We start from the raw sequence: 26,723 nt of genomic DNA on the forward strand, positions 1-26,723 counted from the left end.
TAGCCCTCCTCTTCCCCGTGGATAATCTCCCCACTCTCTTCCCTGTGGATAATCCCCCTATTCCCCGTGGATAATCCCCCTCTCTCTTCCCTGTGGATAATTGCCCTCTTTCTCTTTCCCCCATGGATAGTCTCCCCACGGAAAATATCGCCCTCTCTCTTCCCTGTGGATAATCTCCCCCTCTATCTTCCCTGTGGATAATCGTCCCCCTCCCTTCCCCATGGATAATTATTCCCCTCTCTTTCCCCACTGGATACTCTTCCCCACGGAAAATATCCCCCTCTCTTCCCCATGGATATTCCCCCCCTTCCCCGTGGATAACCCCACTCCCCCGTGGATAACTCCCCACGCCCTGTCTCTTCCCCGTGGATAACCTCTCCTCCCCCCTTCACCGCAGATAATTACCCCCCTCTCTCCCTGCCCTGTGGATAATACCCCCCATTCCCTGTAGATATTTGCTCCCCTTCCTCATGGATAAACTCCCCCTCTCTCCCCCCCCTCCATATGGATAATCCCACCCCCTCACTCTCTGCCGTGGATAATCTCCAGCCCGCGGATGATCCCCCTCTCACTCTTCCCCCGCAGATAATCGCCCCTCCTTCTCTCTTCCCTGTGCATAATCACCACCTCTTCCCTGGGGATAACCCCACCCCCTCACTCCCCCGGGGATAATCACCCCACCCCGTGGAAAATCTGTCGCCCTCTCTCTTCCCTATGGATAATCTCTCCCCCCCACTCTCTTCCCTGTGGATGACCTCTTCCCCCCTCCACCCCCATGTTCCCTGTGGATAATCTCTCCCCTCTCCCTCTCTTCCCTGTGGATAATCTCTCCCCCGCTCTCTTCCCTGTGGATAATCGCACCCCTCTCTCTAGCTTCTCAGTGGATAATCTCCCCAAACCCCTCTCTTATTCGCGGGGATAATCTCCCCCCCCCAACCCCCTCTCTCTTTTCCCTGTGGATAATCTCACCCCCTTCCCTCTCTTCCCTATGGATAATCTCACCCCACCCCCCTCTCTCATCCCTGTGGATAATCCCCTCACACACTCTCTCTCTTTCTTGTGGATAATCTCACCCCCCCACCCCGTCTTCCCTGTGGATAATCTGCCCCCCCTTTCCCGGTGGATAATTTCCCCCCCTTACCAGTGGATAATCTCTTCCCTCCCCCTCCCCACCCCCGTCTTCCCTGTGGATAATCTCCCCCCTCCCTTCCTTATGGATAATCTCCCCCCTTTGTTTTCTCCATGGATAATCTCCCCCCCCCTTTCCCTGTGGATAATCTCTCCCCTTTCTTTTCCCTGTAGATAATCTCTCTTCTCTCTCTCATCCCAATGGGACAATCCCAATTGTGTGTCTCTCTCTCAACTGTCTGGTGGGGTCACGTTTTGAGTTGAGGAACACTTTTCAACTTCTGTAAACTTTACTGCGATAACAGAGTTTTATTTGTTGCACGAGAGGGCAGACAGAAAACTAAGCAAGGGTAACACAAAACTATTTACAGGAAATTTTAAAAATCAATGATGGAAACTATCTAGACACTGTCATGCATCAGTGCTAATCTCCAACGATGATGAAACCACTTCCTCAGGACTTGCCAAATCGGAATTAGAGCATACTCTCAGGGCTGCGCTGCAGTGATCAGCGTCAGCCTCACTTGCCCAGGTCTGTTTGGGGGGGCTGGGGGGTGAATCAACAGCGTGAGGCAGTCGGTGAGTCAGGGCTGGGCTCTGGGAGGAGGCCAGACGTCAGCACTGAGCTCCCTGGGAGAGGTGAATGGTCAGCAGTTGACTCTTAGAATAAGGTAGTAGTGACCTGGGGTCAGCATTGGCTGGATAGGGGTCAGTGCTGCATCCTCAGAAGGTGGTGAGGGAATCACCGCTGGACAGTAATCAACTGTGTGTTCAGCATGAGGTCAGGGGTCAGTGTTGGACCACTGGCAGGAGGTTGGGGGTCAACACTGAGCTGGACAGAATTCAGTGCTGTAGGAGGTTGACAATCACTACTGGAATAAACGAGTCAATACTGTCACCTCAAGAGAAGGTCAGGGGTCAATGCTTGATTGGACAGGGGTCAGTGTTGGCTACTTCACAGGAGGTCGGAGGTCAGGGCTGGGCTGGACTGCGGTCAATGTCAGTTCCTCAGGTCAGGGGTCAGTACTGGGAAGGACAGTGGTCAATGTCAGTTTCTCAGGAGGTCAGGGGTCAGTACTGGGAAGGACAGTGGTCAAGGTCGGCTCCTCGGCAGGATGTCGGGGGTCAGGGCTGGGCTGGACAGCGGTCAGTGTCACCTCCTCAGCTGGAGGTCGGAGGTCAGGGCTGGGCTGGACAGCAGTCAGTGTCAGTGTCACCTCCTCAGCTGGAGGTCGGAGGTCAGGGCTGGGCTGGACAGCGGTCAGTGTCACCTCCTCAGCTGGAGGTCGGAGGTCAGGGCTGGGCTGGACAGCGGTCAGTGTCAGTGTCACCTCCTCAGCTGGAGGTCGGAGGTCAGGGCTGGGCTGGACAGCGGTCAGTGTCACCTCCTCAGCTGGAGGTCGGGGGTCAGGGCTGGGCTGGACAGTGGTCAGTGCCAGTTCCTCAGCTGGAGGTCGGAGGTCAGGGCTGGGCTGGACAGCAGTCAGTGTCAGTATGACCTCCTCAGCTGCAGGTCGGAGGTTAGGGCTGGGCTGGACAGCGCTCAGGGCTGGTTCCTTGGCTGGAGGTCGGAGGTCAGCGCTGGGCTGGACAGCGCTCAGTGTCAGTGTTACCTCCTCGGCAGCTGATCCCAAATCAGCAACGGGATCCCGGGGCGCTGTCGGTGCCTCACATCTGACCAACAGCTTTACAGGGAGCCTGAAGGGGTTCAAAGGGCATGGTGCAGGCCAATCAGATTCCAGAGGTAGCTCAGCAGCATTGCTGAGCCCAGATTTTGATTGGCCAAACTCAGTCGTGGAGTGGGTCTGGGCTGCAGGCTGGACGTTAGGACCAGAGGCCTGTGTCTGCCCTGTCAGATTGATACTGGGGCCCTGCGCAGTGGAGGGAGCTCTCTGAACTGGATGAGCATCTTGCATGGCTGAAGCAGTGCTGGTCAGCTGGCGATAGGTAGTGTTCATGTGGGTCCACAGCTCCTGGCAGTCCAGGTCTTGTATCTGGTCCGGCAGAGACATCAACAGGTCAAGGACAACTGCAGACTCTAGGGGAGAGAGAAGAGAGTCCGTTGAGGCAAGCATACACCTCATGTGCAGCAACACAGGAACTGGAATAGGCCACTGAGTTTCTCAAGCCTATTCTACCATTCAATGAGATCATGGCTGTTCTGTGGCCTAACTCCATGTGCTGATTACTGGCCCATATGTCTATCTAGGAGAAAGTGAGGACTGCAGATGCTGGAGATCAGAGTCAAAGAGCGCGGTGCTGGAAAAGCACAGCAGGTCAGGCAGCATCACAGGGGCAGGAGAATCAACATTCCGGGTATAAGCCCTTCATCACAGCCTCATTCCTGATGAAGGGCTTAAGCTCAAAACATTGATTTTCCCGCTCCTGTGATGCTGCCTGACCGGCTGTGCTTTTCCAGCACCACAGTCTTCGACCATATTCCTCAATACCTTATCTGAGTAAGAATATATCTCAGATGTATAATTAACAACTGATCGAACATGTGCTGTTGCTTGTGGAACGGAGTTCTAAATATCCAACATCCTTAGTCTGTAGAAGTGCTTCCTGCTATCTGGAAGGTTTTGACTCATAAGGAGAGGTTGGACAGACTGGGACTTCTTTCCTTGGAGCGCAAGAACATGAGGGGTGACCTTATAGAGGTCCATAAAAGACACAGATAAAAGGTAGATGGCTGACAGCTTTTCCCCAGGGCAGGAGAGTCTAAAACTAGAGTGTGTAGGTTTACAGTGAGAGATGAGATACAAAAAGGGTCCAGGGGACAATTGCTTCCACAGAGGCTGGTGAGTGCCGGGAATGAACTGCCAGAGGTTCCTGATGTTCTGATGAAGTTCCTGACGATGGGCTTATACCCAAAATGTCAATTCCCCTGCTCCTCGGATGCTGCCTGACCTGCCGTGCTTTTCCAGCACCACACTCGAAACTCCAGCATCTGCAGTCACCACTTACTCCTGCCAGAGGAGTGGAGCAAGTGAATACAATTTCGTCATTTAAGAAACATTTAGGTATGGAGGAATGTGGCCCAAATGCAGACAAATGGGACTGGTTTAAATTGGGGAAACTGGGCAGCTTAAGCAAGTTAGGCTGAAGGGCCTAGGTCCCCACGGTAGGCCTCTGTGATTCTCCTGAATGGTCTGGCCTGAGTTTTGAGATAATATCTCCCAATTCTAGAAGCCCCAACTAGTGGAAACAGTTTGTGTGTTTTTCCTGTGAACACCATGAAGACTTTGATCACGTCACCTTATGACCTTCTAAATTCCTAAGGAAACTGGACAGAATTTGCATAACCTACCCTCAAAATTCTCCCTAAACATCGTCTGGGTGTCATTCTTAGACACAGACAAAAAACGTTGAATGTTCTCAAGAAAGAGAACTTGATGATCAACCATAATCACACTGAACTGTACAGCAGACTCAAAGGGCCAAATGGCCTACTCCTCTGCCTATTTTCTGTGTCCCTTTGCAAGAGAGCTGTTCAAACACGAGAGAGGAGAGCTAACGGCTGAGTGACATATACTAGCGGGAAGGACTGGTGGGGTGCAGGGAGAGGATGTCAGAGAAAGTGACAAGAGAGAAAATGGACAAGATTTTAAAGGGAATTCTCAGGGTCAATTATTTCACTTGGCGGAAGGGGGAGGGACGGGAAAGGAACCAAAATTGCGGGAGGGTCAAGAAGGGGAACAAGGTTAGATTTGATTAGATTACTTAGTGTGGAAATAGGCCCTTTGGCCCAACAAGTCCACACCGACCCGCCAAAGCGCAACCCACCCATACCCCTACATTTACCCCTTACCTAAAACTACGGGCAATTTAGCATGGCCAATTCACCTGACCTGCACATCTTTGGACTGTGGGTGGAAGCCGGAGCACCCGGAGGAAACCCACGCAGACACGGGGAGAACATATTTTAGGCAGCACGGTGGCACAGTGGTTAGCACTACTGCCTCACAGCACCAGAGACCCGGGTTCAGTTCCCGCCTCAGGCGACTGACTGTGTGGAGTTTGCATGTTCTCTCCGTGTCTGCGTGGGTTTCCTCCGGGTGCTCCGGTTTCCTCCCACAGTCCAAAGATGTGCGGGTCAGGTGAATTGGCCATGCTAAGTTGCCCGTAGTGTTAGATAAGAGGTAAATGTAGGGGTATGGGTGGGTTGCGCTTTGGCGGGTCGGTGTGGACTTGTTGGGCCAAAGGGCCTATTTCCACGCTGTAAGTAATCTAATCTAATCTAATCAACATGCAAACTCCACACAGTCAGTCGCCTGAGGTGGGAATTGAACCTGGGGTCTCTGGTGCAGTGAGGCAGCAGTGCTAACCACTGCCACCGTGTCATCCACAGGAAGTGGGTGTGAAAATACATATGGTAAGAGGAAGAGAGAGCAGAGTCTGTGTGTGAAAGATGGCACACAGAGAGAGACAGGAGGGGAAGGAGATGGGTGGGGTGGGGAGGGGAGAGTGGCCAGAGGGTGGTGGGTGGAGAGTGGCCAGAGGGTGGTGGGTGGAGAGATGGGAGCGTGGGGAGGGGAGAGGCAGAGAAGGGATGGTAGGGAGCGGCAGTGGGTATGGGAGGGGCAGTGGGGATGAGGGGGAGTGGGGGGGGGGGAGGAGAGAGATAAGGTGAGGATGAGAGATAGGAGGGTGGGAAGGGAGAGGGCGGGGAGGGAGGAGAGAGAGGCAGAAGGGCAGGGGATAGCGGGAGAGAGAGAAAAGCGGGAGAAAGAGAAAAACGGGAGTGAAGGGGAGAGACAGGAAGGAGGAAGAAAGAAACAAACAAACACAGACTTACATCAGACAAACTACATTTCAGAAATATGACAGCAGAGTGCATTATTGCTGCTTCAACTAATGCTGAGTGGAGGCAGCTGAGAGCTTGGGAGTGGGTCTGGGGTAGGGTGGGGAGGCTGTTGGGTAGGTGGGGAAAGGGTGAAGAGAGTGGGGAGGATAATGGGGAAAGATTGAAGTGCAGTAGAGGGGTGGGGAAGAAGCCCAACCATTACATTGCCATGATCATGTTGAATGACAGATCAGGCTCCAATGGCCAATTGGCCCACTCCTGCTCATATTTTCAATGTACAGGTGAGGGCTTGACGTGTACAGGATATATATACACACATTATGATCGGTCCATACAAAAACCCCTGCCTCAACACCTTTCTCTCTCTGGGCAATGAGCAACTTTGCCCTGGCTCACAACCACCACCTGCTGGTGACCCCACACCAGAGCGAGCGTTCCATGCCTCAGTCATTGCAGATGTCCCTTCCCAGTTAGCAGCTGCGTTCCCATGTCCCCCGATCCCAAGACCGGTCAGGTTTTGATGGTCTGCTGCAGATTATACACAGACAGTACTTCTGGCACCCACCACCCTGACTGGGTAGCATACCACCGGGTCAAAACTCTCTCCCTGATGGACTCTGTTCAGCACATGGATTGGAGTGGCTCAACAAGGCAGCTCACCACCGCCTTCTCCAGGGCAATTCTGGACGGGCCTGGCCAGTGACTCTCAGATCAGCCAATGATTCATAATCAAAGAAAATATAGACGAGGCCATTCCACCCTGTTTTGGCTCCTACTGCTTGTGTTCATCTCCCGGACATTCTCCTTTTGTTGAAAAAAAGAGGTCCATTTTCCTTCAGAGAATTACAATTAAAACAAATTCCCATAGGAGGGCAGTGGAGAATGAAGGCTGAGTGAGATCAGCACCTTACTGCTGGGCAGGGCAGCCCTGAGGGGCTGAATGGCCTAAAGCTGCTCTCATTTGGACCATCCCAACATCCTGAAGCCCTGTCTGACAGGCAGGGCTGACTCCTGGACTTACCAAAGGCGGAGAGCTGTGGCAATGTTGAGCCCCTTGCGGTGGCCGACAGGTACTTATAGATTTTCGCAAAGTCCAAGGACATGTCCAGGGCTTGGGCCGCTCCCGGTGACTGGGTACTGCTCTCAGTCACGGTGATCACAGGGGGCGGCGCGCTGGACACCGACCCAGGCAGGGAACCTCCAGGCAACGTTCCGTCTCCTGAACCTCGCAAAGTCGGATCAGTCGGCACTGCCCGTGATGCCTGGCACCTGGGTTCAGTGGCTGCAATCATCAGGGTCTGTGAATAAATAGCAGAGCTTAGATAATAAGTGATGGGTGCAGAGTGAGGGGAGTGGCTCCATGGAACCTCACTGTGAGATGGTACATGGCGACATAATGGACCTCTGACAGGAATGCTGGGATAGAAGTGGACACGGAGCAGAGGTGATGGGAGTGATGGTGGTGGAAGGAATATTTGAGTAAAATGGTTGCATTTTGTGCCAGTAAATGTGACCACAAAACCATTGTAACAAACCACTTCCTAAAACTACAGGGTCACGGTTTCAAAGCAAGGGGTTTACCCACTTGGCAGAGAGATGAGGGGGTGGGGGACGTGAGGGAGAAAGGCAGGGCCAGGCCGGGCTGAAGGGAGAGGGGGAGCAATAAGGGAGAGGAAAAGCTCAAGGCTAAATTACCCAGTGGGTTGAGGTAATGGCCAGAGGGTAGAGGCTCTGGTGATGGGTGATGACTGAATGGGTGCAGTCTGTGCAGGGGATGGGGACAGTTGGTGACAAGGAGTTTGTTATTGAAGTGTAGAGCTCAGCATCACGATCACGCTCCTCCCTGCCGATTCCCACTCCCCCACCACGGTATTCTTTCTCTCAATCATTTCTCTCTCCCACTCCACCCCCCTCACTTCACGTTTCCCCATGATTCACCCTCCCCCTCACGCCACGATAGCCTCCTCACTTCACTCTTCTCCTCATCCCCTCACTCCTCTCGCACTCCCCTTCTCCCAATCTCTTTTCATTCCCACCCCACACTCCCCCCTCCCTCTGTAAATCTATTCTGTTTCCCACTCCCAGCACTCCCCTCCCATCAGATCCCCCATCTGCCCCCTTGAGGGAGCGGTGCGCACAACAGTCCCAGCGCCATCTACCTGAGAGAATGCCGTTGTAATCACTTCGGTCAAATCCCCTGTCATGTGCTCAGCAAGCTCCGTCCAGATCTGCAAAAGATGCAAACAAGTGCATCGCTCATGTGGATTGTGGCTAATTGCCTACTTGTAGCACACTGAGGAATCTCTTAATTATCTGCCAATCACTGCTTAACCTTCAAGGAAGTATCACCTTGAGTTTGTCTGATGTGCAGGTAGTCCCTGCATCATTTCTGTGAATCTACACTTCTTGTCAAATCCAACATATACTTACCAAAGCTTTGCTCAGAACGTGAGGAGACTTCAAACTGACACAAACTAATGCAAGCTTGACATTAACACCCAATTCCTTCGAAGCCCCAACTTCACGACTACTTTTGAAGAAGTGCTCATGCCCGAAACGTCGATTCTCCTGCTCTTGGGATGCTGCCTGACCTGCTGCGCTTTTCCAGCAACACATTTTCAGCTCTGATCTCCAGCATCTGCAGTCCTCACTTTCTCCTCCATAAAACCCAGAGGAGATTGACAATCAATTGCTTCTACTTATTGATGGAATCGCAATCCTTCCTCCTAGAGTTTATCCTTTTTAGCTTCCCTGCTATCTTAATCCCGTTTGGTAGTGAAGGTCAACACATTTTCGGTACTCAGGAAAACTCGCTGAACGTTCCGATCTCTCGCGAGGGGAATTCAATGCCAGAATAGGCAGATTATGCTTCAGTTACACAGGTCAATAGTGAGACTGCATCTGCTGGTCCCCATACTTACAGGAAGATGGTCATGCATTGGAAGCAGTTCAGGGAAGGTTTACTGAAGTGATACCTGGAATAAGCAAATTGCCTTGAGAAAAAGTTAGTCAGTTGAGTTAGCAGCCCAGACCAGCAGACCTTCCACACATCGGCTCCACCTACACTCTTCCTGCTGCAGAAAGGCAGTCAACATCAAAGACTATCCACCCCAGTTAGGACCTCTTCTAATATACAGAAATTGGAACACACAAGGTGTTGTTATTGGTCTGCTGAATGGGCCTTGAACTTCAAATAACCTTAGCTCTTGCTTTGCACACCTCTTGTGCAGTTGTAACCTGAATGTCTCGCTCGGTCTCAGCACCCTATGATCTGCCCGTACTGCTCTCAAAACAAAGCTGTTCACTGTTCTTAAGTACACGTCAAACCAAATTGAGTTAAAAGTGAATGACTTGAAACACACAAGATCCTGAAGGGCCTTGACGTTGCAGGTTCTTCAATCAGGGATTGAGCAGTTAATGGGGGTAGGCAGGAATGTGAATTTAAGGGCAGAGGTGAGAGGTAGCCACTGCGAGAAGGAAGGAAGGGATGGGGTCTGTATCAGAGAGAATGGTTGGTTATAAAGACAAGAAATCATTTCAAACCTGTTCACAAAGGAACGCTCAAGTAACATTTTGGGGAAATAACCCTATTCGAATCAACCACAAGAGAAAAAGGGCTGTACAAAGTCACCTTTAAGTGAGTTTAAGTCAGTTGCCGAGACACAGGTTCCAAAAATATGGGAATTTGCAAAGAGACAAAGGAGCTGTGAGAATTCCAGCTTCAGACAGAAACAGCAGAAGGGGTGGGGGTTGGTGGGCGCAAAAGAGATCGAAAAAGGCCTCTGTGTAATCAGCTTTACTCAGTGATACCTCAAAATTAACTAGGAGAAAGTGAGGTCTGCAGATGCTGGAGATCAGAGCTGAAAATGTGTTGCTGGAAAAGCGCAGCAGGTCAGGCAGCATCCAAGGAACAGGAAATTCGACGTTTCGGGCATAGGCCCTTCTTCAGGAATGGCTCCTTCCTGAAGAAGGGCTTATGCCCGAAACGTCGAATTTCCTGTCCCTTGGATGCTGCCTGACCTGCTGTGCTTTTCCAGCAACACATTTTCAGCTCAAAATTAACTACTCTCTTTTAAGATTTGAATGATATGTAAAGAGTCACAGACAGAGTCCTACAGCATGGAGACAGGTCCTTTGGTCTATGCTGACTAAAACGTCCATCCACGCTGCACCCCACTTCCCTGCACTTGGCCCATATCCTTCTAATCCTTCCCTCTCCATGTATTTGTCCAACTGCCTTTTAAATGGTGTTAATGTACCACCTCATTCCATATGCGTACCACCCTCTGTGTAAGGAAGTTGCTCCTCAGGTTCCCTTTTATTCTTTCCCCTCTAGTGCTCGATTCCCCAACTCTGGGAAACATGCCTCTCACAATCCTATATGCCTCTATAAGATTCCTCCCTCAGTCTCCTATGCTCTAAAGAAAACAGGCCCAAGCTTATCCTATCTCTCCCTGTAACTCAGTCCAACCAGTCCTGGCAACATCCTTGTAAATTTCTTCTGCACTCCTCCCAGTTTAGTAACATCTTACAGGTTTAGTAATGAGGTGACCAAAACTGAACACAATACTCGAGTGCTGCCTAACTAAAGTCCTGTACAACTGTAACTCAATTTCCCAACTTCTGTGTAGTCGGTTCTGCTCTAACATGTGTTTCTTCAATGCAAATTGACTATAATGCAATTGAAGAATTTCGATTATGTTAGAACACAAACTTTCCTTACCTGTATTGGCTAAAACACAGTTCCTGTCCCACTGGTTTAAATTAATTTACGCGAGTTTCTGTCCTGATTGCCCTGACTGATGAAGGCCAGTGTGCATAAAGCCTTCTTCACTGCCCTGTCTACCTGGGACTCCACTTTCTAAGGCCATATGACATGGGAGCAGAAATTAGGCCATTTGGCCCATCAAGTCTGCTCTGCCATTCAACCATGGCCGATAGCCAGAAAAATGGGACCGAGAAACCTTGCTCCCCAGAACCTCCGATCCCCTTGGAAATCAAGGACTTATTGATCTCTGTTTTAAATATACTCAATGCCCTGGCCTTCACAGCCTTCAGTGCCAATGAATTCCATAGATTCCCCACTCTCTGGCTGAAGACGTCTCTCCTTATCTCCAGTCGAAAAGATTTCAGAGAACAGTGTACCTGAATTCAAAGGTCCCCCCTCTTACACTCCTTAAGGCCCGACTATTCACCATGAAACCCCTCACTTTATTGGACTTTCCAAAATGTATACGCATTTTTTTTAAAGTGACGGCAAAACGCTAGTATGCAAAACTCCAAGAGGGTGACCCTCCACAGGACAACAAAAGTTATATATGCTGTTCTGATATAGAACCAAGTGCTGAAACCACAGAATGGGTGAAGATCAAGGAAGTCAACTACGTTAAAGTCTGCTGCCTTGCAGATTCATGTGTAATAAACACCATTTGTCTAATAACAGATACCATCTCAGTTGCTAAATCTGGCTTAGTGCGTTAACCTCTATGTTCTAGCAACCAATCCACTCCAAATAGAGAAGTTGTGGTTGTTCACCTTAAAAACGGTTTCTCTTCTCAGTACTTGATTCAAACTTCACATCTGTAAATATGTGTTTGCAACTCCACTTCTTTATCCCGAAGGAACCTACAACGTGTAATAAGCTGTTTGAATACCGCTTCCAAGTTTATCATTCCAAGGTGAAACAAAAAGGTACACAGTTCACTGATCAAGTGGTGGAGAAAGTGAGCACTGCAGATACTGGAGATCAGAATCAGCAAGTGTGTGCTGGAAAAGCAAAGCAGGTCAGGCAGCAACCGAGGAGCAGCAGCGCCAACGTTTCAGGCATAAGCTCTTCGTCAGGAACGTGGGGTGGGGGTCCAAGGGGGCTGAGAGATAAATGGGATGGGGTGGGGGAAGGTACCTGGGAATGGGATAGGTAGATGAAGGTCAGAGACGAGGATGCAGTGAATAGGTGAAAAGGAAAATGGACAGGTAGGACAGGTCACGAGAGCAGTGCTGAGTTGGAGGGTTGAATGTGGGATGAGGTGGGGGGAGGGCAAATAAAGAAACTGGTGAAATCAACATTGACCCAGTGCGATTGGAGGGTCCCAACATGGAAGGTAAGGCGTTCTTCCTCCAGGTGTCGAGGGGACTTGGATTTGGTGGTGGAAGCGGCTCAGGACTTGCATATCCTTGGTGGGGTGGGAAGGGGAGTTGCAGTGTCCGGCCACAGAACAGTGGGGTTAATTGGTGCGTGTGTTCTGACGGTGCTCTGTCAAACGTCCTGAACATCTCAGGGATACACACACCAATCAACCCCACTGTCCTGTGGCTGAACAATTCAACTCCCCTCTCTCACCCCACCAAGGACATGCAAGTCCTGAGCCACCTCCACCACCAAATCCAAGCCCCCCCAACACCAGGAGGAAGAACGTCTCATCTTCCACTTTGGGACCCTCCAACCACACTGGGTCAATGTTGACTTCACCAGTTTCCTTATTTCCCCTCCTTCCGCCTTCCAACTCAACACCCACCCTCTTGACCAGTCCTACCTATCCATCTTCCTTTCCACCTCTCCACTTCACCCTTGTATCCAACCTATCACCTTCACCCCATCTCCATCTATATATCAAATTCCCAGCTACCTTCCAACCCCAGCGCCACCCCCTCCCATTTATCTCTCAGCCCCCTTGGGCACCCCCCCCCCCACCACCACACATTCCTGATGTAGAGCTTATGCCCAAAACATCCATTCTCCTGCTCCTCAGATGCTGCCTCCCCAGCTGTGCTTTTCCAACGCCACACGTTTTGACACTAATCATGGGGTAGACATGCCGGTCATCTGACAGTATCATAAATATTAACCTAAAATTTCCTGGAGTAGCTGAAATTAGAATGAAGCAAGAACAAATTGACTACAAGAGTCAGGAGGTCATGTCAATAGATGTGAAGCTGGAAGAGCACAGCGTGTCAGACAGCAACTGAGGAGCAGGAAAGTCAACATTTCTGGCCGCCTGTCCAACAGCCATCTCAAGCTCATGCCTGTTCCGTTCACACGCACAGTAGGGGCCATTGCACATGGCTGAACATGCACTTCCAGGCCCTGTATGTGCGAATTTTTCATGTGAATGTGTGAACAGTCACCTCAAAGTTTCAGTGTCTTTTTGATAACAAACACAGAGAACCAGGTGTGAGCCTGTGGACAATTTATCAGCTGGATTTGTGCTTCCTGATGAAGGGCTTATGCTCGAAACGTCGAATTCTCTATTCCTGAGATGCTGCCTGGCCTGCTGTGCTTTGACCAGCAACACATTTGCAGTTGTGCTAAGTATCATACAACTGAGTGGATGACGTAAAGGTGGTGACAAACTAGGTTCGAGCAAATTCGGAAGACGGAGTTGTTTGATCAATGATGAGAAGTTGATCATTGATAACCTGTTCTGGTCTGATCGTCAGTCAAGTTCAGTCCTAGCACTGTACAACACAACTACTTTATGCTGACCAGATGTGTTAATCTAGTCCTATTTGTCAGTATTTGGCCCAAATTCCTCTGAACTCTTCCTATTCGTGTACCTATCCAGATGCCTTTTTAACATACCACACCCCACCACTTCCTGTGGGAGCTTGTTCCATACACACACCACCCTCTGTATGGAAATGTTGCCCTTCGCTCCCTATTATATCTTTCCCCTCTCACTTTAAATCTATGCCCTCAGGTTTTGGACTCCCCTATCCTGAGAAAAACACCATCCACCCTAACTATGCCTCTCATGATTTTATAAACCTCCACAAGGTCACCCCTCAGCTTCCACGCTCCAGGGAAAACAGCCCCAGCCTATTCAGCTTCTCCACGTGGGTCAAACTCTCCAACCCTGGCAACATCCTTGTACATCTTTTCTAAACTCTTTCAAGGTTGGTGAGACAACTTGAGGAGGACAGGTCAGCAGGGACTAATAGCAGAATCAAACCAAGAGGGAGTCAGAAAGAGAGATATGGGCTGGCCACGTGCGACCTGCTGCAAGTCAGCGCGTTAATTATTAATAGCTGCGCGACAGGCTGACCAGAAAGGAAATTAGACAGCACTGCAGAGCTGAGGACGCAGAACAGCAGGGTGCAGAGCTGAAAATGACGCAGCGTCTGAGCAATGAAATGCACCAGTATCAGGCAGAGAATTGTGGCCCATGTCAGAATAAAGTGGACAGGCAATGGGAGGCTTGGAGGCAAACAAGTACCTATGACACGGCGGGCAGGGGGGTGAGAGGCAGATGCTAGTAATCGCAAGTCTGAGGATGAGGAAGGAACTGCGGTAATGTTCAGTCGAGTTGCCAGTCCCTATCGCAGACTTCATGTAAAAATCCCCTCAGGTTCAGAGTTGACGTTAGATGGGTGTGAAAGAGGCAGAACAGGAGATACAATGCAAAAAGGTGGTACCATATGCCCCAGACCAATGAACAGAAATGGCTGTAAGACTTGATAAATTAGACTTTGGGATCGACCCATATTTCCATGAATTGGATCATAAACCCCTAACCAGATTATGGAGGGTATGAGGGGAGAATGGAAAGTGAGGTCACTGACCTGACCCAGTTGGCTGCTTGCTGCTCTCTCCACTTCACCTGAACGGAGAAGATGCTGCACTTTAAAATGATCCTTTAGTTGCCAGGGGTAATGCTGGGCGAACACTGACCAAAGATCTGAATTAATCGCCAGCCAGGGCCGATATGAGACCCTACGCCTTGTACGTTGATCAATCAGTGGACAGCGTGTGTATAAACACAGCCATTCCTGGGTTGAGAGGCCACCTTAAGCTCCCGGTGGAGGACTCCGATAGATCAATCCCTCACATATTCAGGCACCGTTTGAGGAATTCTACCACACAGCCATGGACAACACAGAAGCTGCAGTGTTGAGGAAAATGATCCTTTGATTCAAAGGGACATGGGATATGGAGGTGGGCCCAGAACAGAAGCCTATGGGAAAGGTTTATGCAATGAAAAGCTGGGCTCTCAAGCTGTGGAAATGGATGGGGGGGGGGGGGGTAAACATATTTAATGGCCGCACATTGATCCATTGAAATCATGGGGATCTTCACTCTCCAGGGGACAACCACAAGGGGGAAAGCTAACTAATGGGGTGTTAGAGTTAATTGGTTAAATGCTAACAGTGGATATGGTCAATGACGGTCTCTGGGAGTGAGAATGGTGGAGGAACCGGGGATTGTGACCATTCCCCACCTTGGGGATGAACGCACCAGATCCGCAGGAACTGTTAGCCAAGGTGCACAAGTTCAGGAAAACGAAGAGGGTTTCCGGTGGAAGGTGAGGCATGGAGGTCCAGGTGTAAGACGGTGAGGAAGTGAGGGATGCCTGCACTGCACTTAGAACACAGGAAGGGGGCGGCTCACTGGCTGCAGGCTCCTGAAGGAAGCTGACTCCCCGAAAAGCACATTGATTTGGGAGAAGGAGGATGATCCCTCAAAAAGGCAGGAGAGGACAGGAAAGCCCCAATTACACTCCCGCCTGAAGAGTGCCTGCAAGTGGAGACCACCTCCATGAATATGGAAACTGCCGGTCTACATTTTTATTCTTAACCATAACAACCCGGTTCGTGCTATGAGGCTTTTAGATGGTGCCTTCCTCACAGCGTGTAGAATCACAGGGGGGTGGGTAGTGGCTCGCACTGCTGCCTCACAACTGTAGGATGTGGAAACGTAGCCCACCTACAATACAGAGGAAGCGTTGCTGGTTTTTAATGCTAACGTTCATTCGACCATGCAAGCAACCTCAGTGGAGCATCCGGTGGCCGGTAGTGAAAAGGTACTGAATTCTGGGAGAAGCAGAGAGAAGCCGGAAAGGCCATGGGGACAAAAGCCAGGCCTGAAGTACCCCCTGCACAGAGGGAAGCCCTGAGACGTGTGGGAGTTTGGGGAAATAGGGGAGGAGTGCATCAGGAGACCGAGGCACAGATGAAAGGGGGTGAAGGAGCCAGGGAGGAGTAGCAGTCAGTGGAGAAGCGAGCTACTGCAGCAGAGGACACAGGGTGGGGGGGGAAACAAAGGAGCAACAGGAAATGGAAATGTGATGTCTCACCCTGCAGGTGAGTGGCTGCTGACCAGGAAGCAGTTTTTCTATTCTCCGAGCTTTGCTGCTGTTGTTAACTTAAGGGTGACGTTACTGTGGGTGATCCCAGCTCTGTGGCATGCTCCTCCTGCGAGATTGGGAATTTACAGACCATTCCGAGGTCCCTGACTCCTTCACGGGCAGCGAATGGGTCCAGCTGCAGCTCCTGTCTGACCGCTTGACAGCTCTGGAGCTGCGGCTGGATTCACGTCAGAGCTTCCGCAAGGATGAGGGAATCGTAGATTGCACATTTAGTAAGTTGGTCACACCGCCGATAACAATTACTGAGGGCGATAGGGAATAGGTAACAGAGGAAGATTAGATTACTTACAGTGTGGAAACAGGCCCTTCGGCCCAACAAGTGGGCGGCACGGTGGCACAGTGGTTAGCACTGCTGCCTCACAGCGCCAGAGACCCGGGTTCAATTCCCGCCTCAGGCGACTGACTGTGTGGAGTTTGCACGTTCTCCCCGTGTCTGCGTGGGTTTCCTCCGGGTGCTCCGGTTTCCTCCCACAGTCCAAAGATGTGCGGGTCAGGTGAATTGGCCATGCTAAATTGCCCGTAGTGTTAGGTAAGGGGTAAATGTAGGGGTATGGGTGGGTTGCGCTTCGGTGGGTCGGTGTGGACTTGTTGGGCCGAAGGGCCTGTTTCCACACTGTAAGTAATCTAATCTAAGTCACACTGACCTGCCAAAGTGCAACCCACCCAAATCCATTCCCCTACATTTACCCCTTCACCTAACACTACAGGTAATTTAGCATGGCTAATTCACCTAACCTGCACATTTTTGGACTGTGGGAGGAAACCCACGCAGACATGGAGAGAATGTGCAAACTCCACACAGACAGTTGCCTGAGATGGGAATTGAACCTGGGTCTCTGGCACTGTGAGGCAGCAGTGCTAACCACTGAGCCACCGTGCTGCCCACAAGTAGGAGTGCAGTGCAGTCACCTCCCTCCAAACCAGGCATACCGTTTTGGATGCTGCTGGGGGAGGTGGCTCACCATGGGATGGCAGCAGCAGCAGCCGGGTTCATGGTACCTCTGCTGCACAGGAGGGCAGGAACAAGAGTGGCAGAGCTGTAGACAGGGGGGGATTCAATTGTAAGGGAAATACAGCCACAAACTAAATTCCAGGATAATCTGCTGGCTTCCGGGTGCAAGAGTCAAGGATGTCTCAGAACGGCTGCAGGACATTCTGGAGGGGGAGCGTAAACAGCCAGTTGTCACGGTGCACATAAGTACCGACGATATTGGTTAAACAAAAAACTGGATAAGGTCCGACAAGCCAAATTTAGGGAAGTTAGGAGTTAAACTAAAACGTAGGACCTCAAAAGGTAGCAATCTCAGAACTGCTACCAGTGCCATGTGCTGGTCAGAGGAGGATAGCTAGGATGAATACCTGGCTTGAGGGATGACACAAGAGAAAGAGATTCAAATTCCTGGGACATTGGAACTGGTTCTGGGGGAGGTGGGACCAATATACACCGGACAGTTTGTACCTGGGCAGGATTGGAACCCACGTCCTGGGGAGAGTGTTTGCTAGTGCTGCGGGGGGATGGTTTAAACTCATAAATAAAGGACAGTAAGGGGAAGAGTGGAAGTGGAAGGCTGAGAAACCAAAGACAAAAATCAAAAAGGGCCACACTACCGTAACTCGAAAAGGCAAATACATATCAAAACGCAAGTCTGAAGGCTGTGTCTCGATGCAAGAAACATTCGTAATAAGGTGGATGAATTAACTGTGCAAACCCCTAATTATAATGGACATAATGTAACTGAAATGGCGGAGACCTGGCTCCAGGGTGACCAAGGATGGGAACTGAACATCCAGCTGTATTCAATTTTCAGCAAAGATGGATGGAAAGGAAAGGGAGATGGTGTAACATCGTCAGTTAAGAAGAGAATTAACACTTTAGCCTGGACGACATGGAATCAGTATTGTTGGAGCTGCAGAACACTGAATGGAATGAAAGATATTAGTGGGAGTTGTGTACAGACAACTAAGCAATAGTGGAGAGGCTGGGGATGCTATTAAACAGAAAATGAGAGATGCCTACAGTAGGGATACGGTACTTGTTATGGATGACTTTGATCTGGACATTGATCGAACTAACCAAATTGGTAGCACTGTGACGGAGGAGGATTTCCTGGAATGTATTAGGGATGCTCTCCTCGACCAACATGTTGAGGACCCAACGAGAGAGAAAGCCATTGTAGGCTGGGTATTGTGTAAGGAGAGAGGATTAATGAGCAACCTTGATGTGCGAGATCCTTTGGGGAAGAGTGACCATAATATGGTAGAATTCTTCCTAAAAGATGGAGAGGGACACAGTTAAACCGGAGGCTGGGGCCCTGAACTTAAAGCAAGCTAACTTGGATGGTAGGAGACATGGACTGGCTTGGATAAGCTGGCCAAGGATACTTAAGAGGCTGGCAAACATTTAAAGATCACATGGACCAACTTCAACAATTTTGTACATCGCCATCTGGTGTAAGGGTGGCCCAACCACAGCTAACAGGGGAAATCAGGGATAGTGTTAAAGCCAAACAGGAGGCATTTCCATTGGCCAGAAAACACAGCAAACCCTGAGGACTGGGAGAAACTTCAAATTCACTAGAGGACAAAGGGCTTAATTCAGAAGGGGAAACAAGAATACAGAGCAAATTTGCAGAGAACTGACTGTAAAATCTACTGTAGATAGATGAAGGGGGAAAAGACCGCAAACAAATGTTAGGGTTAGGGCTAGGGCTGGGGCTGGGGCTGAAAATGTGTTGCTGGAAAAGCGCAGGAGGTCAGGCAGCATCCAAAGAGCAGGAGAATCGACATTTCGGGCATGAGCCCTTCTTCAGGAATAAGGCCTGAAGAAGGGCTCATGCCCGAAACATCGATTCTCCTGCTCTTTGGATGCTGCCTGACCTCCTGCACTTTTCCAGCAACACATTTTCAGCTTTGATCTCCAGCATCTGCAGTCCTCACTTTCTCCTTACGGTTAGGTTCAGGTGAGTTCACAATGCACAACATGGCAGACCAGATGAACAAGTACTGTTTGGATCCGTCTTCACTAAGGAGAACACAAATAACTTTCAGGAAATGCTAGGGGACAGAGGGTCAAGCATGAAGGAGGAACTGATGGAAATCCTTACCGGTCAGGAAATGGTATTGGGGAAATTGATGGGATTAAAACCCGGCAAGTCCCCAGGGATTGATGCTCTGCATTCCTGAGTACTTAAGGAAGTGGCCCGAGAAATAGTGGTGGCATTGGTAATCATTTTCCAGCATTCTGTAGACTCTAGAAGAACTCCAGTGGGCTGGAGGGTAGCTAATGTCACCCCACTCATTGAAAAAGGGCAAGAGAAAAGGGAAATTGTAGCCCAGTCATTGGTAGTGGGGAAAATGCTGGAACCAATTATTAAGGATGTAATAACTGAGCATTTGGAAAGCAGTGACGGAATCAGTCCCACTCAGCATGGAGTCACTAATCGGAAATCATACTTGACAAATCTCCTGGAATTTGTTTTGAGGATGTGACCACAAGAATGGACATGGGTGAATCAATAGATGTTGTCTATCTGGATTGTCAAAAAGTTTTTGATAAGGTCCCACTCAAAAGATTAGAAAGGAAAATTAAAGCTTATCATAGAGGTAATGTATTGACATAGATACAGAATTGAGTTTTTTTTTAGATTAGATTAGATTAGATTACTTACAGTGTGGAAACAGGCCCTTCGGCCCAACAAGTCCACACCGACCCGCCGAAGCACAACCCACCCATACCCCTACATTTACCCCTTACCTAACACTACGGGCAATTTAGCATGGCCAATTCACCTGACCCGCACATCTTTGGACTGTGGGAGGAAACCGGAGCACCCGGAGGAAACCCACGCAGACATGGGGAGAACGTGCAAACTCCACACAGTCAGTCGCCTGAGGCGGGAATTGAACCCGGGTCTCTGGCACTGTGAGGCAGCAGTGCTAACCACTGTGCCACCCACAGTTGAGTGTGAGATGCTGGAAAAGCACAGCAGGTCAGGTAGCATCTGAGGAGCAGGAGAATCGATGGTTCGGGCAAAAAGCCCTTAATTAGGAATGAGGCTGAGAGCTGAGGAGTTTGGGGGGGGGGGGGGGGGGGGGGGATAGAGAGATAAATGGGAAGGGGATGGGAGTGCAATAGGTAGAGATGGGGTAATGATGATAGGTCAGAGCACTCTCAGCTACCTTCCCTCCCCGTCCCACCACCCTCCCTCCCATTTATCTCACCACCCACTCAGCTCCCAGCCTCATTCCTGATGAAGGGCTTATCCAGCTGTGCTTTTCCAGCACCACACTCTCGACTCTGATCTACAGCATCTGCAGTCCTCACTTTTGCCTAATAGTTAGAGAATTGGTTGGCAGACAGGAGGCAGAGAGTTGGAATAGACAGGTCTTTTTCAAAGCAGCAGGCAGTGGGGTACCAGAGCATTCAGTTCTGGAACCCTCGCTGTTCACAAAATTCATTCGCATTTGAGATGAAGGAACTAAATGCCATGTCTCCAAATGTGCCAAGAACACACACTGCCACCCAGCTTAGTGACATGAAGAGGATGCTAAGAGGCTGCAGGGTGACTTGGGCAGACTGGCCGAGTGGGAAGACACTTGGCAAATGCAATATAATGGGAATATTGGGGAGATGATCCACTGCGGTGGCACAAACAGGAAGGCCGGTGATCACCGAGTGGTGGCAGGTTTAGGAAAAGGCAAAGTGCACCAAGACCTGGGTGCCATGGTGGAACAGTCACTGAAGGTTGGCATGCAGGTGCAGCGGGCAGCGAGGAAAGCTAATGGCATGCTGGCCCTCATAGGGAGAGGATTGGAGTATCAGAGTAAGGATGTCCTGCTGCAGTTATACAGGGCCTTGGTGAGGCCCCAGCTTGAGGATTGTGTGCAGTTTTGGTCTCCTTGTCTGAGGAAAGATCCTCTTGCTATTGAGGGAGCCCAGCCAAGGTTCACCAGACTGAGTCCCAGGATGGCAGGACTGACCTCTGAAGGAAAATTGGATCAACTGGGCTTATGTTCATTGGAATTTAGAAGAATTAGAGGGAAATCTCACAAAATACTACAAAATCCTGAAGGGACTGGACAGGCTAGATGTGGGAGGAATGCTCCCAATGTTGGGCAAGTCCAGACTTGGGGTCACAGTCTAAGAATAAAGGGGTATGCCATTCAGGATTGAGATGAGGAAGAGTTTCTTCAGATAATTGTGAACCTGTGGGATTCGCCCCCACAGGAAGCTGTTGGGTCCTACTCATTAGATATATTCAAGAGGGAGCTGGGCATGGCTAATGCGATTAAGGGTAATTGAGAGAAAGACGGAATGGGATACTGAGATAGCATGATCATATTGAATGGTGGTACAGGCTCAAAGGGCTAAATGGCCTACTCCAGCACCTAATTTCTAGGTTTCTGTATGGGGAGGAGCAGCTCTTGGGGCGTACATGGAAAGAGGAGAGTATTGAGTAATAACGACAAGGGTATTGGGGCCTACATGGAGACACTCTGTGCCTTATTCAGAACAAGGTGTGTTTCAGTCGTACCCTTCTCATGTGGAACTAATGGCTATCCAGAGGTGGAGGGACAGAGGCTTTGACCGATACCTGTACCGGCTGAACACCGAACCAGGGAAATGCAATGTTGCAACTGGTGCAGAAAGTGTAGGACAGCCCACAGCTACCAACTGAGTAGGTGCATAGGGACCTCAAAGAGAATGTGGTGTGTTCCATGTGCGGCTGATAATCTCATACTGCTGTTCAGCCTCTCCCTGTTGCCGCAACCCTGGCAACATCCTTGTAAATCTTTTCAAGTTTCACAACATCTTTCCGATAGGAAGACCAGAATTGTGTGCAATATTCCAACAGTGGCCTAACCAATGTCCTGTATAGCCGCAACATGACCATCCAACTCCTTTACTCAATGCTCTTGCCAATAAAGGAAAATATACTAAACGCCTTCTTCACTATCCTATCTACCTGTGACTCCACTTTCAAGGAGCTATGAACCTGCACTCCAAGGTCTCTTTGTTCAGCAACACTCCCTAGGACCTTACCATTAAGTGGACCGGTTTAAATGAGGTGATAACATTTGTTCACTTATCGAATGGGTGGCATGAATTTAATATGGCCAATTCACCTGACCCGCACATCTTTGGACTGTGGGAGGAAACCGGAGCACCCGGAGGAAACCCACGCAGACACGGGGAGAACGTGCAAACTCCACACAGATTGTCGCCACAGTTTCTTGTTTATACTGAAGACTCAAAATAAAACTTATACTCACAGGAAAAGCATTTGTAATTTAAATAGCTGAGTGGAAAACGCATGTAATGAAACAATCCTGATACCACACTGAGCAGATCTGACTGTTCTGGAATGAGTGCCTCGTTACCCTTACAAGCCAGGAAAATACAAAGGCTGAAAGATGTTCATGTGAGACAGAGAGCACGAGAGAGAGGGGAAATAAAAAGCAAGAAAAAAAACAGAAGCTGGTGGAAAGATCAACTCTTTGTGGTCTAACTGGAGTGTTCACTTGCTTGTCATGGATTGAATGTTTGTGTGCTGTTCCCTGGAACTTGAGAACGTTATGAATTTAATTTGCATTTGGGGAACCTAAGAGGATTTTGAAAGAAAAAGCCTTTCCCACAGAGTTTATTCTAGTCTCTCATTGTAATGTACTGTCAAAAGGGAAGGTTATCTTGCCAGAGCAATTGGCCATTCGGCCTGGTTTGATCAGGGCTTCCCACTTTGATGTGCATACTCAGCGTACTCAGTCAAGCGTACTCAGACCTATCAATGAGTTTCTCTTCCTCTGCAAACTTTTGCAATTTTATTGCTGCTTATCCGATTCGGAGCATGTGGCGTTTTTTTCGTAATTTTAACACCAATTTCTGTATAAAGACAGCTTGAAGGCAGCAATAAGGGGAGTAGCCTGAGGAAGCTCTTGGGGGTAAGAGCTGGTGCCACTACTCTGCTCATGATTTTAAAACCTTAGCACTAGCACAAGTGTAACATTGATACCATTGGTAAATAAAAGGTCATAATTTAAACAAAATGTCGATAAGAGTTCTATATTCCAGACAACCACAGAGTACGATCTCCGGGACGAACCGAGAGAGACTTACAGGTCGAGTCCATCAGGAATCCCCTAAGCCATCTTGAATATGTACTTTAACACCTGGGATCTCTAATAGATTGTGCATTCCTTTAAACCAAACATTTATCCAAACATCAGAACCTATAGTCCATCCACTCACTTAATTTTGCAACTAAACTCAGCATCCCGCTGACACAGGAAAGGTCAGTGGGGTCACTGTCCTTCTGTAATTCTCTCCATTTAAACAAGAGTAGTATCAATCCATCAAAAACCACCTCTATCAAATCTCATACAACTGGTCACACACGGAGGAGTGGGCATGGCCTGTGCTCTCACCCCCCACTTTGGGGCCCGCGCCCTCCCCTTCGTCACCACCCCGTTGGTTAGTTACTGACCTGCAGTGGGGCCCGGAGCTGCCGCCGACGGAGACGTTTCTCTCGGAGACGATCGAGGTAGTTGCGTTGAATAATACTCCGGATGGAGCTCAACTTCAATTCCTCAAGGTAAGCAGCAATCTGAGGACACAGGAAACTTGGTCAGTGTTACTGGGAAAGCCAGGAGTTTGGACGGGAGGTGAAGAGCTGCAGGGCGGTTGGAACAGCCACACTCTGGGCTCCAGGTCTCCTCGCTCAGTACCCACCTGCTCACGGGTCTTCCCGGGTACCTCACTCGCGATGCTGCTCAGATCGGGCTCCTTGCTTGAACTCTGCTTCTTCAGTGCCCGCAACAGCAGCCGCTTTGCTCGAACGCTCCAATCCGCACCCTCACCATCGATATCCATGGCTTCCGCCTCCAAGTCCATGCCATAGCGGCGTGGGGCAGCTCGCGCTCTCACAGGGGGCTTCATCACCTCAGGAACAGCTCTGCACACAGACAGGGAGGGAAGGAAGGAGAGAGAGAGAGAGAGAGAGAGGGGGAAGACAGAGTGACAGTAAGGCAGGGACAGAGGGTGAAGGGGAACACACTCACTCCCCGACCTGAGCATTGGGGAGAAAGAGGGAGGGGAAAAGGGCGCAGGGGAGGTGGATGGAAAGGAGAGGGGGGGGGGGGGGGGGGAGAAGAGGTGGAGGAGGGGGAAGAGGTGGAGGGGGAGGAGGGGGGAGACGTGGAGGGGAAGAGGGCGAAGAGGTGGTGGGGAAGGGGGGCGAAGAGGTGGAGGGGAAGGGGGGCGAAGAGGTGGAGGGGAAGGGGGGCGAAGAGGTGGAGGGGAAGGGGGGCGAAGAGGTGGAGGGGAAGGGGGGGAGAGGTGGAGGGGAGGGGGGCGAAGAGGTGGAGGGGAAGGGGGGGAGAGGTGGAGGGGAGTCGGAGGGGAGAGGTGGAGGGGAGTCGGGGGGAGAGGTGGAGGGGAGTGGGGGGGAAGAGGTGGAGGGGAAGGGGGGAGAGGTGGAGGGGAAGGGGGGGAGAGGTGGAGGGGAAGGGGGGGAGAGGTGGAGGGGAAGGGGGGCGAAGAGGTGGAGGGGAAGGGGGGGAGAGGTGGAGGGGAAGAGGGGGGAGAGGGTGGGGGGGAAGGGGGGAGAGGGTGGGGGGGGGGGGAGAGGGTGGGGGAGAAGGGGGGGAGAGGGTGGGGGAGAAGGGGGGGAGAAGAGGGGGGAGAGGTGTGGGGGAAGAGGTGTGGGGGAAGAGGTGGGGGGGAAGAGGGGGGAGAGGTGGGGGGGAAGAGGGGGGAGAGGTGGGGGGGAAGAGGGGGAGAGATGGGAGGGGAAGAGGGTGGGGGGGAAGAGGGTGGAGGGGAAGAGGGGGAGAGGTGGAGGGTGGAGAGGTGGAGGGGAAGCGAGCGAGGTGGGGGAAGGGGGGGGGGGGAGAGAGGGGGGGGGGAGAGAAGGGAGCAGCAGGATGAGACAAGTAACTTCAATGAGTGACAGCGCATTCCTGAACATACCGTCAACTCACTGCCCACCGCCTCGAGTCTCCTTCACCCCTGCTATCGCGAAACAATCTTTCTGGGCTCCCCAATCTCAGCACCCCACCCCTCTCTCTGTACCTTGCCCTCTCCTTCCTCACTACATTCTCAATTCCATCCTCAACAACACCCACCCACCGCAGCTCCCTAAATTCTCAACCCAACCAACCCGTCCTGCATTGTCATGCCCACTCTACCCGATCCATTCTCTCTCCTCACACCAGCCTTCTAAATGCCCCACCCACCATTCACTATTCTCAACTACCCCTCCCTGTGCCCCCTTCATTCTCAACCACCCTCATCTCCCCCTATTCTTTCTTAGAACCATCCCTGCCCCCATCCGTTCTCAGCCCCCCAGCCCCTCTTTATTCTCAAGCCCCTACCCCTCTCCATTCTCAGTCCCCTGCTCCCCCCATCTCCATTCTCAGCCCCCTCCCTTCTCTCAACTCTCAGCCCCCTCACCATCTCCATTCGCAGCCCCCTCCCCTTCCATTCGCAGCCCCCTCCCCTTCCATTCTCAGCCCCCTCCCCCCATTCTCAACCCCCTCCCATTCCATTCTCAGCCCCCCTCCCCCCCATACCTCCATTCTCAGCCCACTCGGCCACCTCCATTCACAGCCCCCCTCCCCTTCTCTACTCTCAGCTCCCTCCCCCACCCCCTCCATTCTCAGCCACCCTCCCCACCTCCATTCTCAGCCCACTCCCCCACCTCCATTCCCAGCCCCCCCATTCCCCTCTCCTTTCACAGCCCCCTCCCCGCTCCATTGTCAGCCCCCTCACCCCTCCATTCTCAGTCCCCCTCTATACTCAGCCCCTCCCTCTCTCCATTCTCAGCCCACTCCCCCTCCATTCTCAGTCCCTCTCCCCCAATCTCAGCACCCTCCTCCCCTCCCCGCTCCCCATTCTCAGCCCATCTCCCCCACCTCCACTCTCAGCACTACGCCCCCTCCATTCTCAGCTCCCTCTCCCCTCTCCATTCTCAGACCCCCCCTCCTCCCTCACCATTCTCAGCACGCACCCCCTTCCCCCCATTCTCAGCCCCCTCCCCTTCTCCATTCTCAGCTCCCGTTCCCCCTCTCTATTCTCACTCCCTGCCCCCTTCCCCACATTCTTACCCCCCCGTCTCCATTCTCAGCCCCGTCCCCCTTCTCAGCCCCCCTCTCCATTCTCAGCCCCCCTCTCCCCTCAGAGCCCCCTCGCCATCTCCATTCTCAGCCCCTCCCTCTTTCCCCCATTCTCAACCCCCTTTCCATTCTCAGCTCCCCTCCCCTTCTCCACTCTCAGCGCCCCATTCTCAGCTCCCCCTCCCCATTCTCATCCCCCCTCTCCATTCTCATCACCCCCTTCCCCACTCCATTCTCAGCCCCCCTCTCCCCTCTGAGCCCCCTCGCCATCTCCATTCTCAGCCCCCCCTCCCCCTCTCAGCCCCCCCCCCCCCCTCCCCCACACCCGGCCTGTTCACGTGATCACCCTCTGGGGGCTCTCTCCATCCGTCCTGCCCCAGCTCCTCGCGCCTCCGGCCGACACCGGAAGTAAAACTCTCGCTGACCTCCGGCGTGAGCGATCCCAATGCCAGGAACAAACATGGCGACGCCCGAGACAATGCGCGCCTCCGCCATGTTTAACGCTGGCGGAAGGAGAGCAGAATCGCTCTCGTTCA

General features: G+C 51.2%; 1 protein-coding gene across 5 annotated transcripts; it reads right to left on the reverse strand.

The window, feature by feature from the left end:
- Nucleotides 1-1,417: 1,417 nt before the first annotated feature.
- Nucleotides 1,418-26,586, reverse strand: snapc2 (small nuclear RNA activating complex, polypeptide 2). 5 transcript variants are annotated; one of them, XM_060854536.1, is made up of 6 exons: nucleotides 26,513-26,586; nucleotides 23,804-24,140; nucleotides 23,559-23,678; nucleotides 8,095-8,163; nucleotides 6,957-7,233; nucleotides 1,418-3,166 (listed from the first exon to the last, which is right to left on the reverse strand). In XM_060854536.1, exons 2-6 carry the CDS (start codon nucleotides 24,008-24,010, stop codon nucleotides 2,193-2,195), a joined length of 1,647 nt encoding a protein of 548 aa, XP_060710519.1. In that variant the 5' UTR covers nucleotides 24,011-24,140; nucleotides 26,513-26,586; the 3' UTR covers nucleotides 1,418-2,192. The 5 variants fall into 5 exon arrangements, with proteins under 5 accessions (XP_060710519.1, XP_060710517.1, XP_060710520.1 ...); XM_060854534.1 differs by having other exon boundaries at nucleotides 26,534-26,581; XM_060854537.1 differs by lacking the exon at nucleotides 26,513-26,586 and adding an exon at nucleotides 25,645-25,685.
- Nucleotides 26,587-26,723: the final 137 nt, after the last annotated feature.

This window comes from Hemiscyllium ocellatum, chromosome 44, assembly GCF_020745735.1.
Source record: "Hemiscyllium ocellatum isolate sHemOce1 chromosome 44, sHemOce1.pat.X.cur, whole genome shotgun sequence".
NCBI lineage: Eukaryota > Metazoa > Chordata > Chondrichthyes > Orectolobiformes > Hemiscylliidae > Hemiscyllium > Hemiscyllium ocellatum.

Excerpts from the sequence above, each read along its gene's own strand:
- snapc2 (XM_060854534.1), bottom strand. The coding sequence starts at position 26,553 with ATGGAGAGAGCCCCCAGAGG. Across the intron at positions 23,679-23,803 it reads CCGGGAAGACCCGTGAGCAG|ATTGCTGCTTACCTTGAGGA; the intron begins GTGGGTACTGAG and ends CTGTGTCCTCAG. Across the intron at positions 7,234-8,094 it reads TTACAACGGCATTCTCTCAG|ACCCTGATGATTGCAGCCAC; the intron begins GTAGATGGCGCT and ends ATTTATTCACAG.